This window comes from Gymnoscopelus braueri (genome assembly GCF_963280865.1).
Source record: "Gymnoscopelus braueri genome assembly, chromosome: 7".
NCBI lineage: Eukaryota > Metazoa > Chordata > Actinopteri > Myctophiformes > Myctophidae > Gymnoscopelus > Gymnoscopelus braueri.
Window position 1 is genome coordinate 11,600,551 of NC_137608.1, and position 18,718 is coordinate 11,619,268.

Genomic DNA, 18,718 nt, shown 5'->3' on the forward strand with positions numbered 1-18,718 from the left:
TAATTTATAATACCATCGCACAACGGTGTCGCTTTACCCACCCTGAAGTCTTTTCCCTGACCTATGACCCTTTGAAGAGGCAAAAGGAAAGTGGCCTAAACAAAGCACTGGCTTGAAAACCTTTTGGTGCCCGAGGCATGTCAAAATCTTTAGTCACACCTGTATTCGTATAGTGAAAAAAGCCGATGTACAAGCAATTATGAGGCCCCAAAGCAAAGCTAAATTTGGATTACCCCCCTGTGTGCCAGAACCTACCATACACTACTTTAAAGGGCTAGGACACACCTAACTCCAAAGGTGGGAAATAAATAAGAAATAATTGCTGCATTGACAAAATATGCTCCTCCTCATTGACTTACTGTAGCTGAGAGTTATGAAAGGACTGTAGGTGGGTGATATTTGGCACTCGCCCCCGATTGCCGGTCAGAACAACCACCATGGTACAGTTGACTACTGTACTGTACTTGACTTCGACTTAACTGACTCTTAGTGACAGTATGGTCTGAAATACAAAACAAACACACCTGTTCACAATCATAAAAAGCAACGCTGTACAAAACTAACAAATTAACACATAAACAATGACACAAAACAGAATTACTAAAGAACAGAAGCACAAAACACACAACATAAAGTATTTACTTATCAGGAATGACACACACTTGCACAGTGGTCTTTACTGTAGGTACACTAAAATGACACACTGGGGTCCATCAACCTGAAAACAATAAATTATGATTGCCGTGGGCAGGCTTCAATAACTAATGTGTCCAATAAGGCCCTTCAGCCTGTTAAGGGACTGGTTGTGCAAATTAACTGTAAATTAAAACACCTGAGTAAACATCATTGACAACACCTGTGTAATCGTGGCCTGTCTTACACTTACATTGTACTAGTGGAGCGGCTAACTGCAGAATATAGCAAGAATCGTTCACTTTGTGATGCAAGCATGAAATTTGGTACATTTACTCTTCAAACCCCACTCTTTTCAAAAATACCGCTGGCCACGCAAAATTCCAAAATGGCGGCCCACAAATCCAAGATGTCCGTCCAAAAGTTAGGTTTTTCCTTTATAACTCGAAATGTATTGATTTTAAGCACCATAAATGTATTAAAGGTGAATATAAATTTGGGCATTGCGGATACCAAGTACATGTCTGTATCTATTACGGTTCTTGAGATACAGCATATAGGTACTTTTACAGACTCGGGAGAGCAATACATTTGTAACACTGATTGTTGTGAAGTGAATATGGCAAAATGAAAATGTTATTTTCATAACCTGTTTTCAGTAGGGCTGTAACATAAAATTCAAAATCAAAAACTAAAACAACTTAACAACTCTTAACAACTATGAAACTTGTGCATTCTCTCACTGCCCTAGACCCTCCCATTCCCCTGTGCCTATTCACTGCCACTCTCATACATGTTGAGCCGGTGTCTCTATCCACACTGCACCTGAGGCCTACAAACTGTTTAACTGACAGAATTCCATCTCTGCTTTTTAAGGAGGTCTTTGATGCTGTTGGCCAAAGTGTGCTATTGATAATTAATTCCTCCCTCTTCTCTGGTTGTGTCCCTGCCTCCTTGAAACATGCGGTTGTCCATCCCATCCTAAAAAAGAGAAACCTTGATGACTTTTCTAATTTAAGGCCCATCTTTCACGTTCCATTTCTCTCCAAAGTCTTGGAGAAAGTTATTTATTTACACCCAGCTACAGTCATTCCTACTCACAAACGGCCTACACGAAAAGTTTCAGTCTGGCTTCAAACCTGACCACAGTACTGAATCTGCTCTCTTGAGAGTTTGTAATGATTTGCTTTTAACTGCTGATTCTGGTAGCTCCTCAGTCCCGGTCCTCCAGGATCTTTCATCTGCATTTGACACTGTAGATGACATTTTATTATCACGACTAGAACATTGTGTAGGTATCTCTGGCACTGCCCTGGCGGTTTTTCTGTCCAACTAGGTGATTTTTCATCTCCCTCGCCCCCCCTTACATCTGGGGTACCCCAAGGCTCTATCCGTGGCCCCATTCTGTTTCTTTTATACATGTTGCCACTAGGGTCAATTTTCACCGAATACAATATTTATTTCCATTGCTAGGCTGACGATGTCCAAATCTACCTACCCCTCACTACCAATGCCCATAACTCACTTCAACGCCTACAGGACTGTTCTTAAACCTCAACGAAAATAAAATAGAAGTTATGTTTTTTGGCCATGACACTGCTACATCCACCAATAATACCCTGGGTTCCCTCAGCTCAAACATCTGTTCCTCCGTCAAAACCCTTGGCGTCACCTTTGACAGTACCTTCACCTTCAACAAACATATAAGCTCCGTTGTTAAAAGCAGTTTCTTTCAATTGCGACTGTTAGCCAAGGTTAAATCTCCCACCTAAACAGCTGGAGATGGCAATCCATGCTTTTATATCTTCCAGACTGGATTATTGCAACTCCCTATTCTCCGGTATTGACCAGTCCTCACTCAGGCGCCTGCAGCTGGTGCAAAACGCGGCTGCCCGCCTCCTCACTGGCACAAAAAAGCGAGAGCACATAACCCCAGTTTTAGCTGCTCGGCACTGGCTCCCTGTCAATTCCAGAATAGATACACTGCGCCTTTGCTGCTGCCGCTCCTAGGCTTTGGAACAGCCAGCTGCCCTTCTATATTAGAAGTGCTAATTCTATTGAGGCTTTTAAATCCCTTCTTAAAACACACTTTTATTCTTTAGCTTTTAATCACACTTAAGTTTATGTCTTGATCTGCTTGTTGTATGTGATGTGTGACTTTGTTGTTGTTACACTTGCATACTTTCCTGTTGATGTTTTTTGTCTAACCCTGTACAGCACTTTGGTCAATTTTGATTGCTGTAAATGTGCTTTATAAATAAAGTTTGATTTGATTTGATTTTTTAAACATTCTATCAATGAGCAAGCTGTCAAACAAGTGCTGTGTTGTCCGAGTATGGGGGGTAGAGTGGAGGAGGGCAGAGCTGAGCGAATGGTCCATTTGTTTGCTGGCCTGGTTCACTAAGACCACCCCTGCTTGCGGCTATATTTTGAATTGTAATTATTTCATTGTATAACTTCTAACTTGGCCTACACACATGTAATCAGTTACTTCCCAACCATGCTGACTGTTTACCAGTTAACTAAACAGTGTAACTAAACAGTGTAACTGTTTACCAACTGGTAAACAGTCAGTCAGACAGACAGACAGACAGACAGACAGACAGACAGACAGACAGACAGACCCTGTCTGTCTGTCTGTCTGTCTGTCTGTCTGTCTGTCTGTCTGACACGTCTTGTTAGATGTCTGTTTGACTGGCTGTCTGTCTAATCTGACATGACTTGCATCTTAAAGGGGCTTTAAAACTTTAATAGCGGTTCCTACTTTGGATGAGTGACAATCATTAGTGGTTTTTCATATCAAACAGCAGACTCCTCCATACCTGACTGACTTCTAAAGACACGCGCGCACGCGCGCGACACACACACACGACGCACGCGCACGCACGCTTCCGGAGCCTCGGGGAAGGAAGCCGCGGTGCTGCTCCTCCAAGGTCTCATTGATGCGGTTTAGGGTTGAAAGAACCTGTTTCCTATTTATCAAAGAAATAAATAGGTTTCAAAGTAGTCTGTCCCTCCGTCTCTGTCTCTCTCCCCTCACTCCCTCTCTCTCCTCTGTGGGGTGCTTTGATCAACAGTAAAACATCCGTTCTTTACCTTCTAAACACACGTTTCAAAGCGCGAGTTGCAGCGGGTGGATGAAGATTAGATGATGAGGGTTTAAGGGAGGCTCCTCGGCTGGGTGGGTGGGCGAGGCTCGCAGCAAGATATAAGAGGAGGACCCAGAGCTCAAACCTCTAGTAACTCTCTCACACACTCAGTGATGCAAATAGACCTATTATTTAAACACAATAGATGAATAGGGATTTATAAAATCTTATCATTGGAGCCTATCTTATCGGACATAGCTGTTATGTAAATTCAAGAAATACAAGAATAGCTCAACAGTTTTTTTGTTTTATTTTTTTTGTTCCAAGAATGACACAATATTAAACAGGTGTTGATTCTGGAAGTACTTATTAAACGCTAAGGAAAGGAACGCAACGGTATTAGTCTACATCTGATCACTTTTACAGTTTGAGATTGATCATTAATGATGTGGACCCCTGTAGTTCTCCTCGCCTGCTCTCTATGTGTGATCACCTGTCTGGAGTCCAATGTCATCCGCTCCTCCAAGGAAGTTGATGTGGAGGGACCGCAGCAACAGGTGAGTCCAGACAGCCTACCTCTCCAACTTTGATCTGAGATGGATTTCTACAGGGAAAATATTGTTAGCCTCATAGCATAATAGCTTAAGTAATTGTTTTGGTCAAAATTAAATTTTAAACACTGCTGCTTTATTGTGCTCAGCCTATCAGAATGCTTGTTACATTCCAAAATCACTTTATTTTTTAATGTAACAAGCATTCTAATAGGCTGAGGACATAGGCAATGAGGCAAGGGGGAATCAGCAGTGTTAAAGGCAGATGATGAACATGACTTAGGCAACAAACAAAACAATTCTCATGATTGCCTATAAGTCAACTAGAATAGATGACTTAGGCAGATAGTGATTTTTTCTTTTCTGAAAACCTCAAAAATATGACTTAGGCAATTATGCTATGAGGCTAAAGATATTGGCTTTTATATAACTCTCTCTGATGAGGTTCTGTTGCTGCCAAACTGTTCAAGTAATGAACGTTTTCAGGGTCATGCACTACATCCTATTGGAAGGGATGGATATGATTCTGAATAGAATCATTGTACTAGGCCTATAAACGTTATCTCTAACCTGAACTCACTCTCTCTCTCTCTCTCTCTCTCTCTCTCTCTCTCTCTCTCTCTCTCTCTCTCTCTCTCTCTCTCTGTGATAGCAGGTTACATTTTGGTATTATTTTATCCATTAGGCTGTAGCCTATTTATTCTAATAACTGATGTGTGGTTTTGTGGTGAACATTTTGGGGGCGTTTTAAAAGGTTTTGTGCGGAACATGAACTTGACTCTATTTTGTGGGTTGTTCCCTAAATCCAGAGGGGTACCAGAGGGTCCCCAGAAAAATTTGTTAATATAGCGTTACAATCATTTTAACCACTTTGACCATATATTATACTTTGGCTATTCAAAAATAGCAGGTATACAAGTTTGTAGCTTGTAGATGTGCTATTTTTGAAAAATCTTGAAAATGTGTGCGAATCTTTGAATACATATATTTTAAAGCGAACAATTTTAACTAAAATCTTTGCTTCTGGAGGTCCCTGGCACAACACATTTTCAGGTGGGATGTCCGCGGTCAAATATATCAATTTGGGTGTCCTTGACACAGAAACATTGGAGAACTACTGCTGTACACCATGCTCTCACTAGCATCTTCCTGGATTGAGGCTGTGATGTTCTAGAATAGATAGATAGACCTTTGTTAATCCCACAGGGGAAACTCAGTTGTCATGGTAGTACATCAGTTACCTAAAGCTTGAGAAAATAAGATACACACTCAAGGGTTCACTTTACAAAATGTAATGTAAGATAGCAACCCTTCATTATCCTACTTCTTCCATAAGTTACAGAAGCTTTTCGCTGATCAGGCATCATTATTTTATCTCACTAGAAGAGTGTCCTAAAATGTACTTCTTTCTCTGTTTTCTGGCATTTTGTTTATGCTACTGTACGCTGTTCGATCATTGTTTTCTATCTCTATCTATTAAACGATAAATCTAGAAAAAGTGTCCCTGAGCAAGACTTAACCACTAACTTCCCCCACTGCTCCTAATAGTTAGGATGGCTAAATACAGACAAATTTGCAAATGTACAGTGGCAAAAACGGCAACAACAACAACAACAACGCTCCTATTTTTCCTCTAAGTACCTGTATGTAGATATGCATGTAATATATTGTGTACAATATATACACTCTATATTGGGATGGGGCTATACATACAAAAACTCAAAGCTTATTGTTTGTACGCTGACGATCCTTCATATTTTTCCAAATCTTCAAATCAAAAGTGTGAGTCAATCAAAAAATCTTCACTGTGGCCAGAGTTCTCAAAAATGGTCGTTTTCAGAGAACATGTGGCGTGTGGACGAACATAAAAAGCGATGTTTTTAAAAAAAATACCCATGTACGTGTGGACATGATCTCTAATGTAAACTTTAAACAGATATTAACGTCATGTTTCGGTCAACAGACTCCCTCCCACGGCGAGGCAGTATCGGACGGGGGCGTGGTGCGTGGCTCTGTGAACGCACGGCGCAGGACTGAAGAAAACTCTAACAGACGTTCAGTGGCCTGCAGCACACCTGACTGTAGCAACGTGGTCAGTATGATAGATACATACATATCTATCTATCTATCTATCTATCTATCTATCTATCTATCTATCTATCTATCTATCTATTATCAGTGGATTTATCTATTGTCTCTATGGTATTTATCTATCAGAGGGATGGATGCAGTAACCGGGCCCAAAGAAGAGGGTCGTCACAGGACAGACACACAGACAGACAGCGACACAGAGACAGACAGACGGATGGAGAGAGAGACAGGCTGACAGAGGATGTTGCCGAGGGCAACAGGACAAAAGGTGGGTAAACCAAACAAGACAGGATCGTTTACCAACTGATAGATATACTGATAACTACTGGTAACCAACCCTATTATTGAGTTGAGTTATTTTCTTTAGAGCCAGATATATTACTTTTTTTTAATGATATAGGTATCTGAAATTGTGCAGCCGATGTGTGTTGATTTTACCCACTTTCAATCTGGTGTCCCTATTTTGTGAGCTTGTAGATCTGCTACAAGTTCACAACACGTTGCAAGTGATGCGTTGTGAGCTTGTTGAGCGGCTATTTTTGAATTTTCTACTTTTGAAAAACTTAAATCAAATGCATGTTTTTTCAAATCGATCAGAATTTATATTGCATTTTGACAAAATGTCGGTCAAAACATCGGTACTTGGTGGTCGAGGACAGTAGTTCAGCTCAAGACCCAAAAGAGAAATTAGATGTTTGCCCGGGAACCAAACATAGCAGATCTACAAGCTCTTAACGAGTCGCTTCACGCCACGTTGTGAGCTTGTAGAGCTGCTTTTTTCACTACTTCTTAAACATTTTTTTATGTATTTATGGCAATTATTAGATTTCTAAATTTTATTAATGAAATACTTTTGAATTTTTTTAAAATTGTTTTTAATTGATGAAAAGTGTTTGTTTTTTTTATTTAAAAATATTTTGTAATAATTTTTGTAATATAGATGGGTTTCCGCGCGACGTCATCACAGAGCAGAGTGTGCAATCTGCGCATGCGGGAGGTAGAACGACCCGGAAGTGCCATTCACTCTATTGTTATTTTCGGGATTTAGATAGGCATAATGCTGCTATTATAGGCATAATAGGCATAATGCTGCTATTATATACAGACAGATCCAACTTCTGACAAATCATTTTTATTGAGTAAAGAAGATATTACAAACTGCATCATTTAATCTACTTTCATTAAACCCGGTGAAGACCATTTATTTTATCAATGTACAATGGCCAGAGCTGCTGCGGGTAATAGCGCCCTCTACAGGCTCTTCCCTCCACTGCGCGCGCATCATCCTCTCATGTTTACAAACGGGAAACCCATCTATAGGCTATATATTAAAAAAAATATGTAGGAAGCGAAAAAAGGGGGATATTTACTCGCGACCCATAAAAATTGGTCCGCGACCCAAGCATGGGTCCCGACCCACTGTTTGGGAAACAGTGGTCTAGGACTCCCCAAAGGCCTCAAAAATGTCTTCCACACTATCTACTGTATATCCAGTAACACTGATGATGTATGTCTGTGTGCCGTGCAGCTCAAGAGATGGCCAGCTGTGTGCGTTCGGGCGACTGCGACGTCGGCCTGTGCTGCGTTCGCTACCTGACCGGCAAACGCTGCCAGAAGATCCCGACGGAGGGAGACGCCTGTCTGCTCCGAGGCCGGTCCAAACTCAGACGCAACCTGGAGCGCTGCGACTGCGCACAGGGACTCACCTGCAGCTCCACCAGCCGGGCGGAGCTCGGCAAGGCCAAGGGCCAAGGGGTGTGCACGCCCAGGCAGCGGCAAAGGAAAACCCGGCATTCTGGGAAGAAGAGGAGGACGGAGGGGGAGAGGGGAGGACAGTGCTGATGGGATGTGATGGACAGGGCAAGAGATGGACTGGTCATGTGAGACTAGTGGTGGGGAAAAAAAAACTTAATTTCAGTGAACGAACGATTTCGTTCACGTTCACGGCAATGATTCGTTCAATTGATTCATGTTCTCGTTTAGTAGCGCTATTTTCTAGTGAAAAACACTATCGCGGGAGTGTTATTATTACGACACGCGTACAGCCCGCCCTCCCGTCCTGTTTACGTGGGGGGAGGGGATGGGGGCATGAACGATAGTGTGAACATAACAGTTTCAGGAAGTGAACAAGCTCGTTCGCGTTCACGGCAATGAACTCGTTATTTTGAACGAATCGATCATGAACGACCCATCACTACATGTGACTGTGTGGACTGACCTGGGGGGTACTGGTTTTTATAAACTGATGCTGTTTATCCTCCAGAGAGAGACGCGTAAATGTCTCACGTGGCATGAGAAACGGACGTTGAGTAAAACAGGTGGTGGTTCAGTTGGTAAGGTAAACTGTGTAACTTTTAGCCTATTTTATTTATAGAAAAACTATTTAAGCCATAATTTCCCTCTATCGGCCACTGTTGTACTATTGTGCTGGCATGTTTCACTGCGGGAAGACGCATCCCCTCTGGCTGTATTTTTGGTTTTGTTCCATCATTTATGTTGACATCTCTGTGCAGGGACGCCTCCGTCTCTTAATTGATCCCTTTGAACTTCAAAGGGGTTTTGTACTGAGTTGATTGATTGGGCCATAAAAGGGTCAAATTAGTTGTGTGCTCATTAGTGCTCTCTCTAATCAATTCATGCATCAAAGACAGCCACCACTTTGATGTCTGTCAGAGGGGGAGGGAGGAGTGTGTTTGTACACACAGACCAGAAATCTTACATAGTCGAGCTTTAACTGTAACTTTAAACAATCTGTCATCTGATCTAGACTTGAGCTTTGCCGTGATGAACGCACGTGTTACTGTGACCATATACCAGGTGATAGTACCGTGATATTAAAGTATAACTAGTCTTCAGCTGAGTAAGTAAGCTGTTATGGGTGTGAGTTCCTGTAACATGAATAAATTACTCTGTAACACATATTTGACATTTTAAATGGATTATTTTTAACCAAGTTTTACTGTGATGTACATACAAGGTGGTGTTACTGTGTACATGCCAGGTGCTACTGTTATACAACTTGTGTACCAAACTAGCCTCCTATAACTGTGACACGTGTGCTATGCTAACTCCATTAATTAAATTTTTTTAGATAAGTTCAAACTATTTAAATAAACTGTCTATTGTTAATCGAATATGAAATGTACATTTAATCTGTGTAGCATCGTCGTTGAACTCATATACAAGTCAAAATTCCACCACAGATTAAAGCCTAATTTATTGTAAGTATAGCTGTGGCCCGCTGCCATTGTTCGAGGACTAATGAGAGATTGTAATGTTATATCACTTAAGAGGGAAACAAGCATTAACTGCTAAAAAAGCTTTTGAGCCAATGAAAAATAAAGCCATGACATATTTTAAGTTTTTATTTGTCTACAATAACCCTCTCTGTACATATTGTGTATATTTATGTAGATCCTGTATTTTTCTCTCTACTCTTTGTAACTTGTTTAATAACTGTACATTGTAATAATGCAATTAAACAGCATCCATTACACAAATTGTGTGGTATCCAGTGTTGCCATGTCCAAAGTGACTTAGGGCTTCTTTTTCTGTAAAGGTGCTTGTAAATATTGGTAGTTGTGGGTTGCGTTTTTTTGGGGCTTGTTTCTAAAGTGTAGTTGCTTAACTATTTAAAACCAGTGGTTGTCTAATATTTTCATGTCATGGACCCCCAAGTTCATGTATTTGTCCCTCCCTAACCCCCATCTGAAAGGGTTTTGTGTCAGGGGGAGGCCTGTAAACAGATTTGTGTTACTTAGAATTTTAAAAACATTCCAAATATTCCACTTTTTAGTTGCTTCTTTTGGCCTTGTTTTCCTAGAACTGGTTGCTTATTTATTTCTCTCAAAAACCTGTCAACACTGGTAGCCTGCAGAGTGAAAATGACATCAGCAGACCAGGTAACATGAACACAAATGTATTATTTACTGAAGACACCAGTCAACAGTTCTCATCAGCAGAGTAATAAAGTATGGAGTGTCTCTTCTTAACCACAGGAAATGTAATCAGGTTGACGTTAGTACCATTCAGTCGTGGAAAGTAACTAAGTACATTTACTCAAGTACTATTACTTAAGTACAATTTTGAGGTATTTTTACTTAACTGGAGTATTTCCAATTTTCAATACTTTTACTTCTACTCCACTTAATCTCAGAGGCAACTATTGTACTTTTACTCCACAACAATTACTTGAAAACTTGAGTTACAAGTTACTTTGTAGATTTGAATTATTACAAAACACACATTAACCTCTTCAGCCCTATTCAAACAACGGGTCACAAAGGGTCACGATGTGACGCGTTGTGAGCTTGTAGATCTGCTATTTTCAAAGGATTTTACTACATATTATACATATACCTCGTGAAACAAGACATTCTGCATAATGAGTATTTACTTTTTGTACTTAAAGTATATTTTGATGCCATTACTTTTGTACTTTTACTCAAGTAAATTTTGATTACTGGACTTTATCTTGCAATAGAGCGGTATTGATACTTATACTTTTCCACCACTGTACCATTCTCCATCATACAGACGACCTTTGTAGTTATAAGCTTGAGTCTGGCGCCCTCTGCTGGGAAAACTACACCAGCGCTTCCCCACTTCCTGTGACTAGCTGGAAGGTTTTCCATGGCATTACACCACTTCAGCCTCTATTTTATTCTTCATTTGAAACGCATCACATCACAACGCATTGTGAGCTTGTAGATCTGCCATATTTGAAATATTCACCTATGACATGCCCAAAATACAGATTTGAGTGGTTACCATATTACCAAAAAAAGTAGTGATGTTCTAGTACAGTATATTGTCTGAATTTGCTTTGTTTATGGGCTGAAAGAGTGACTTGTGAACTGTTTCACCGTACATTGTAAATCAATGAGGGGCACATTTTGGAGGATCAATTTCTAATCAATGGAGCAATCATTTATTTCTTGCCCACCTTTGGAGTGGCAACTACACAACCCAAACCTTTACTAAAGTGTTCTAGCCCTTTAATACTGCTTGTGTGTCATTAACATTTGTGGGGAAATGCTGATACATCTACAACACCCTTTTCAGTGAGTGGAGTCTACCTACCAATATATTAATTGTAGGCCTATTCACCTGCAGACTCAAGCTCACAACACAAACTGTTGTCTTCTGTATGAACTAAGTTATTTGGTTACCATGAAAACACTGCAGGTTAAACACCGAATACTGCTGGGTTAGTGGCTAGACTGGCTACTCATGCGACAGATTATATAAATAGGATTATAGGCTAATAGCAGATTATGAGACGGAGCATCTGTTCCTGATTGCTCTCATAGGGATGAGTTATTAAAACCCATGTAGTGGATTGGTTGAATTAACAAATGACTTCTTAGGCACCATATTAAGGCGTGACTTGTAATCTGTATACCCTGAAGGAGGAAGAGCTGCCGAATGGTTCGTTTTCATTCCTGTGTCCAAAGTAAAATATAGGCACTTTAGCTACCAGTGTGTGGTCACCTTTATGTCTCTCGAAGACGTCATTTGGGTTCTTCTGCCATGGGCCAACAGTGGTGGTGGAAGTACACATTTTTTTTACTTACTAAAGTATCACCATGTGGAAATACTGTTTAAAGTAAGTCCGGTAATAAAAATGTATTTGAGTAAAAATAATCGCATCAAAATATAAAGTACCAAATGCAACATATCCCGTTGGACAAGCATCATTCTGAATAAAAATTTTGAAAATAGCAGATCTACATGCTCAGTTTATAGATCTAACATTTGAAAATAGCCAGCATATATAGGGCTGGATGTGGCCAATTTATGTTTTGTAATAATCTATAACTAAACATTTTCTAATGGGTGTAAAAGTACAACATTTGCCTCTGAGATGTAGCGGGGTGAAGTCAAAATAACTATATTTTACTCAAGTAAAAGTACATTAATGAGTTACTTGCACCACTACAAGGACTTTAGTGTGTGTAGCATTCCTGTTCACAGATTATAGGCTTAACATAGTGAGCCTTTCCTGCATACTACAGTACCGTTGGGCATGAACACTAAACTCGTTACTTTATAAACAGCATTTTAGAAGTGGTACCATTAATGCCATTCAGACCAATAACCAGTTTATATAATGTAGTTTGATGTGTCGCTAGCCAAAATAAGTCAGTGGCTTACAGTTGTGCCATGGTGTATGAATTAAGTCAGCTAGACCAACTAAATTCTATATTAAATCGCCACCAAAATGTCTATTTAGAACATCATCCAAGTCTACAAGTAAACTATGGAGGACAAGATGACAAACACATGATTCAGTCTTCAAGGAATCAAATTCCCTTAATTTTTATTTTTATCATTAATTATTTGACTTAACAAAAAACCGTCGGGACTTTTTGAAAAACAAAAAGTAATGCAAAAGAAACTTATAAGGCAAAGTCACAAATGCAGCAACATGGAGGTGGGGGTGGGGTGGTCAATCAACAGACAGGAACAGGAATGTTGAATGAAGGCAGGAGGGGCTAGTGAGGGTAGGGTGGGTGGAGTTAGCAGGATTCGAGGTGAAGTGGGCGTGTTCAGAGCTGTCCGCAGTCGGTGACCGTGATCTTTTCCTTTGTCTTCCCGCTCTGGGAGCCGTAGGTCTCGACCTTCCTCACCACATCGAGCCCCTCCACCACCTGACCGAACACCACGTGCTTCCCATCCAACCTGGAGGACGAAACGGGCACACCTACATTAACCACTTTCTGGGGTCCATTTATTTTAGGCATATCATAGATGAAAAAAAAGGGAAATGTAGCAGATCTAAAAGCTCACAATGCATCACGTTTTGAGCTTGTACACTGACAAATATCCCCATTTGTCTTAAAGTATAAAGGGCTTAACCCATTAAGACCTGAGGCCGGTTGTACAAAAGTCTTTAAATCAGTAGTTGTCAAACTTTTTCAGGCCAAAATGATATGCATTTGGCCGCAGACCCCCCCCCAACTGAAAATGATTTGAGCCAGGGACCCCCTGAAGAGAGGATTTGAGATCAAATTCTAACATTTTGAAATACATTTTCATAAATAGCAGATGTACAAGCCCACAGCGCTGCACCAAGTGACGCGCTGTGAGCATGTACATCTACAATTTTTTTAATAGCCAACGCTAAAATGACAGATTCTCCAGTAGTTCCATACAGGTTGTCATTTGACATTAGACTCACCAGGAGGTCTTTTCGGTACAGATGAAGAACTGTGATCCGTTGGTGTTTGGTCCAGCGTTGGCCATGGACAGGATGCCAGGGCCAGTGTGAACCAGATTGAAGTTCTCGTCAGCAAACTTGCTCCCGTAGATGGACTTGCCTCCGGTTCCATTGTGGTGGGTGAAGTCGCCACCCTGCAGGGATACACAGGACAGATTAACAGGTGCTCTATATACACACACACCATTTCAAACATTACATTTGACATTGCGGCTAGATATGCAATGACCTGCAGACTGCTAGGGTCTCCTGGAGCAGAGCATTATATTTATCAAGCCTTCCCAGTAGTCGCATACAGGTTGTTATTTGACATTAGACTTTTAAGGATCCACAGATACCCTGAATGTAGGCAGGACCAAACTTGGTAGGTGAAACAGCAGACCTCAATTAGCTCTGAGGCCGTTTACAAACGGTCTTAACTCTCAACGAGCCAAAATGCCTTTAATATGGAATCAATGTTAAAGCAACCAAGTTATGTCTACCGTGGTTGTTAGAATGCCATTTGTAATATTAAGGCCAGACCACACCAAGGTAACTCCTTGCAACTGCCATTGGGGATAATGGTTGCATGTTGCAAGGAGTTGCATTGGTGCGGTCTGGCCTTTACATGTGAACTACATTAGCAATCTTGCCAAGAAAGCCCACTGTCCATGTACTTAATTTATGTTATAGCATCTTCATAGTGTTCTTGATATACACACACACACACTTTACCCAGAACCCACGGTCCACAGTCAGTTTGGGGAAATCGTTACACCCCTATTTGACATCACCTTAACACTATCGCAACAAGTTGTCACTTTAATCAAATAGCCGTAAAAGAAAACATTTTATACTCTCAAAACGTGCTTCGTTTTTGCAAAAATCGTCTGGTGCCTCTGGAATTTATATAAAGCACAATGGGTTGGCAATGGAAAACAAAACGCTGTAAAATACTAAGAAATATACTGGAGGCTGGGCTTTAAGACTGGGACAGACAATTTAGATGCATTATGCTGGAATGTTTCCAGTTAAGAACCAAACACTGATTCACACACACCCGTACAAATCACACGCCTGTACCACGTCAAATGACACCAAGAGAACATAGTTTCATCTCACCTGGCACATGAACTGGGGGATGACACGGTGGAAGATCGAGCCCTTGTAGCCGAAGCCCTTCTCCCCGGTGCACAGTGCACGGAAGTTGTCAGCTGTCCTGGGAACCACATCGGAGCGCAGCTGCAAAAATAATATAACACATCCAATTTTAAAAAGAGACGCTTTTGTTGACGCATAAGATGAATGCCGCCAAATTCACTTGGTTAGGTTAAAAATACACAAGATAAACCTGATTCACAGTTTTAGTAAGGCTGCGATTCAACTTTACTTATGGCACTGAAGACAATTCCTTCAAGAATTTACAGCATCTAACTCATTACCAGTCTTGAGACAGTTAATTCCCCACATAGTGAACTTCAGTGTGAACTCTAGTTCAGCATTTGGCTGTCATTCCCTCGATGGCTCTGAGCCAACATTAGTTACTGGTTGCACTGCACTTTGCTCTGAGAGGGGACATTACTTAATATTCCATCACCACCCCCCCTGTACCAGGCCTATTGCTGGCCAAGATGAATGAACATTGCAGTAATGCATACGGTCAGTAATGCATAGTTGCATACGGTCAGTTTCGACTCAAGTTTTTAAATGTTGCCTTAAACTAATTTGTGTAATACACTGGAGGAAAAAGAAGTGCCCCAATTGTGCAATTTGACATATGGCCTTGCTGTTGCAATGACTCTTTCATGTACAAGTTAAAAACTTACTAATGGGCAGAAATGCTGTGATCTAAATTCTAAGCTTGACATTTTTGCCTGTAAAGACATCTCCAAAAATAGGGATGCCAGGTTGAATGTAGTTTACTGAATAGCATGATTTAAAGGGGGGGGGGGGGTCTCAGTGAATGAGTTCACTAACATTGTAGTTGGGGGGGGGGGGGGGGGTGTTACAGAAATGCTTTACATGCAGAAATTAAATACAATATGATCAGAGCTTAAATGCAACACTGAATGGTGGATGTGTGTGCGTGCTGCTGTGTGTGCACTGCAGTGACGCCACCACACAAACATGAAGTAATGAAATTCTATAGGGAGACTCCAGGAGAGAAACCACAACCGACTGATACACACACCCAGGGCTTAGAGCAGTGGTTCTCAACCTGTGGGTCAGGACCATCAGGGGGGTCCTCATGATTGGGGGGCCCCAGATGGCAGTGAAGTGACAATTGAAGGACTTTTTAATACCAAGAAAGAAAAAAACATTGCATCAAAAGTAAACAAACTATAAAACTGGTCAAACATTGGCTAAAAATATAAGACGGAGGAAAAGGTTTACAACCACAGAGAGCACCATTCACATGAACACCACCTCTGTCTGTCTTCTCTAAATGAGACAAATAAACACTTCTTATCTAAATGAAACAACTAAAACAAGACTGTAAAAGAAGGAGATTAAACTACTATAAGAACTGGTCAAACATTGGCCAAATAATATAAGATGGAGGCAAAAATATGCATTTGTGGAACCAAAAAGGTAATGCCTAAACTAAATCCTACAATTCTAAGTGCTTGTCAGGGTGGGTGGGGGGGGTCCCCTGTTCAAATTAGATTTTTGGTGGGTCGCGGCCTGACAAGGTTGAGAATCACTGGCTTTAAAAAAAAGGGCTACTACGACACTTCTAGAATTCACTACTCATAAAAAAAGCCACGCAGCTCTGATTACCTCCTACATCCGCAGTGCGATTGATTTCCTGGTGGTGGTGGTTAGGCCTAATGTGTGTGTTGTCCGTACACGCTGTACCACCAGGAATGTGTGTGCGTTTTTTATTTTTTTTGCTGAGCCAATACGTCCCATAAATTAACCAACGTCACACGTGAGAATAGAAAAAGCCTCACATTCATTTAGTACCGCAGTGAGTCCCATGCCCGGGTATCGACAAAATGGCTGGACCTCCCTGGCATCACGCTAACCCTACCAGGCAGTCAGCTCAGTTTATGGCTTTAGTAGTTTTAGTGGCTTAAGTAGTATAAGTATACGTTTTATTTCATGTACAGTATACTTTCGTTTTCCCTGTGTTAAGTACTGTAATGATGTACTCTTGGCTGCTTATTTATTTTTAATGGGGCCTGCGGATGTAAATTAGCATCTTTGTATTTACATTGCATCAATGTGTATATTTTTCATTGATATGCGATGTCCCGTCAAAACACTAAAGAAAGGTGCGCCCACACGTATAATCAAGTGACAAGGCGGAAGGAACCGACATTATGCCAGTTTAGTACTAGGGCGCATCTCTTATGCAATGAAGGGGCACTGCCGTCAATTCACGATACGTTGCGTGCGAATTTAGCACGTTAGCATTAGCACAATCTGCACTTCTCTGCAGAAAAAGTCAAGTGAAACCCCCCACCACCTCCACCCTTCCTCCTCCTCATGGAACCTTCCAGACCATCGGTTCTCCTCCCCTCCCGTTAGGAGTAACAACACAACCCGGCACAACGTTCGCTAACATACTGCTTAACACCTTAAATGACAGTCATGGCTTGCACAAGGAAGACGTGAAAAAACGGGCTTTTTAAATCATTTTAAAATGACATTTAGAAAGTAATTTCAGCGAGTAGTTTTCCTCTGCCGGTTGCGCTCGAGCCCCCCCTCCCCCTCACGCAGGCCGTCGCGAGACACAATGCAACAAAAGCGCGGCCTGCACGCGCCTTCATGCGCGTCCCTTCAGTCCATTCATTCACAACCAAAGTCCAGTTAACCCGTTATTAAAAAAAACCATTAATTTGTATAAAACACAGTAATGCAAGCTGGACAATGGAAGCGAACAAACGTTGGCGACGCGTCGCTCCCTTCACTTGTTGGCAAGCGACAACACACGAGCGACGCACACGTGGTTGGTTGGTTGGTCCCTTCTTTCAAAGAGACACGACAGGCGGCTCGTGACAGCTAGCATCACAGCTAACGGAAAAAAACTGTTAAACACAAGGCGACACGAGTCATGGACTCGCATTATGGTGTAAAAAAAAACTGTACAAAGTTATAATAAAAAAAAAAGAAAGCACCGAACCAAATGATGAGGTTCAATCATGCAATGCAGCGGTTTTATGTTAAACAGGAAAACTAAGGTGGTTACACACCGGCGATTATGCGAATATACGCAAAATTCGGACTCGTTCCGAATAATTAAAAGACGCTTTTTAGCTCCATGGAAGCTTGCATTGACTTTATAAAGGTTTTTTAAAAAAAACGTATTCGCATTAAAAAAATCGCCCCCGGTGTGTAAGGAGCTTCTAACGGTTAGCTTAAAAAAGGCGAACTAACCGGCGGCTACAGGCAGGCAGTGTGAACGCCGGGTTCCACCACCACCATTCACTACCCTAACCCAGGCTCCTCTGCTGGCTCTTACCTCCATGATGATGCGGCCCACGGGCTGGCTGCCGGCGCTGATGTCGAAGAACACTCTGGGTAGGGCCATGTTTGTTCGTCTGGTGGTGTGTGTGTGTGGATGGAGGTTTGTTGGTTTTGGGACGCGTTTTCCGGCGAGGAGACGAAACACCTTTGACCACAGGGAACCGAAAAAGATGGAGGAGCGTCGATCGATTTTATATAACGCGCCGGTGGGCGGTGTCCGAGCGAGGGCAGGGCGAATGGCAGCGCACTAGAGCGCAGGGGCGTCTGATTGACGCGGGGCCCGGGCGAATCGACGGCCGCCGCTGCAGCGGACCGCCCCGCCCCCCTGACGCCAGACATGCCCCCTATGAGGGTGGGTTTGGTTTGAGACACGTCCTCGTCCTGTGCCCGCATGGTGTTGTTGTAGGGCCGGGCGGGGGCTACCACGGGACATTTAAAGTTGCCTATCCAAATTATTTTTTACTCAAGTAAAAGTACCATCACAATATAAAAATGCTCTTAGATAATAATAAAAAAGTCCTGTATTAAAAATGTTACCTGAGATAAAAGTACACAAGATTGGTATCAAAATATACTTCAAGTAGCAAAGTAAAAGTAAGCCTACCAAAAAATATATTTGTTGTGAAAATAGGTTTTGAACTCAGCTATAATGATGAAATAAGAGTATAAAAAGGGCTAAA

At 41.6% G+C, this 18,718-nt stretch overlaps 2 protein-coding genes and 1 long non-coding RNA gene across 3 annotated transcripts in view; 1 reads left to right on the forward strand and 2 right to left on the reverse strand.

The window, feature by feature from the left end:
- The window catches only part of LOC308089548, a 204,518-nt gene extending 193,992 nt beyond the window's left edge, over nt 1-10,526 (reverse strand). The window contains exon 1 of the long non-coding RNA XR_013933522.1: nt 10,432-10,526. This is a non-coding gene — a long non-coding RNA (uncharacterized lncRNA). The remainder of the gene's footprint in view (nt 1-10,431) is intronic.
- Nucleotides 3,903-9,838, forward strand: LOC308088803 (uncharacterized protein). Its single transcript, XM_080433386.1, has 4 exons — nt 3,903-4,279; nt 6,237-6,365; nt 6,491-6,632; nt 7,893-9,838. The coding sequence occupies exons 1-4, from the start codon at nt 4,166-4,168 to the stop codon at nt 8,204-8,206; spliced, it is 699 nt and encodes a 232-aa protein (XP_080289512.1). The 5' UTR covers nt 3,903-4,165; the 3' UTR covers nt 8,207-9,838.
- Nucleotides 10,527-12,653: 2,127 nt separating the features above from the next.
- On the reverse strand, nt 12,654-18,221 carry ppiaa (peptidylprolyl isomerase Aa (cyclophilin A)). Its single transcript, XM_080433100.1, has 4 exons — nt 18,034-18,221; nt 14,688-14,807; nt 13,548-13,720; nt 12,654-13,048 (listed from the first exon to the last, which is right to left on the reverse strand). Exons 1-4 carry the CDS (start codon nt 18,100-18,102, stop codon nt 12,916-12,918), a joined length of 495 nt encoding a protein of 164 aa, XP_080289226.1. The 5' UTR covers nt 18,103-18,221; the 3' UTR covers nt 12,654-12,915.
- Between the last annotated feature and the right edge of the window lie 497 nt (nt 18,222-18,718).

Excerpts from the sequence above, each read along its gene's own strand:
- LOC308088803 (XM_080433386.1), top strand. The coding sequence starts at position 4,166 with ATGATGTGGACCCCTGTAGTTCTCCTCGCCTGCTCTCTATGTGTGATC. Across the intron at positions 4,280-6,236 it reads TGGAGGGACCGCAGCAACAG|ACTCCCTCCCACGGCGAGGC; the intron begins GTGAGTCCAGAC and ends TTCGGTCAACAG. Across the intron at positions 6,633-7,892 it reads CGAGGGCAACAGGACAAAAG|CTCAAGAGATGGCCAGCTGT; the intron begins GTGGGTAAACCA and ends TGTGCCGTGCAG.
- ppiaa (XM_080433100.1), bottom strand. The coding sequence starts at position 18,102 with ATGGCCCTACCCAGAGTGTTCTTCGACATCAGCGCCGGCAGCCAGCCC. Across the intron at positions 13,721-14,687 it reads TCCCCCAGTTCATGTGCCAG|GGTGGCGACTTCACCCACCA; the intron begins GTGAGATGAAAC and ends GTATCCCTGCAG. Across the intron at positions 13,049-13,547 it reads TGTACCGAAAAGACCTCCTG|GTTGGATGGGAAGCACGTGG; the intron begins GTGAGTCTAATG and ends TTCGTCCTCCAG.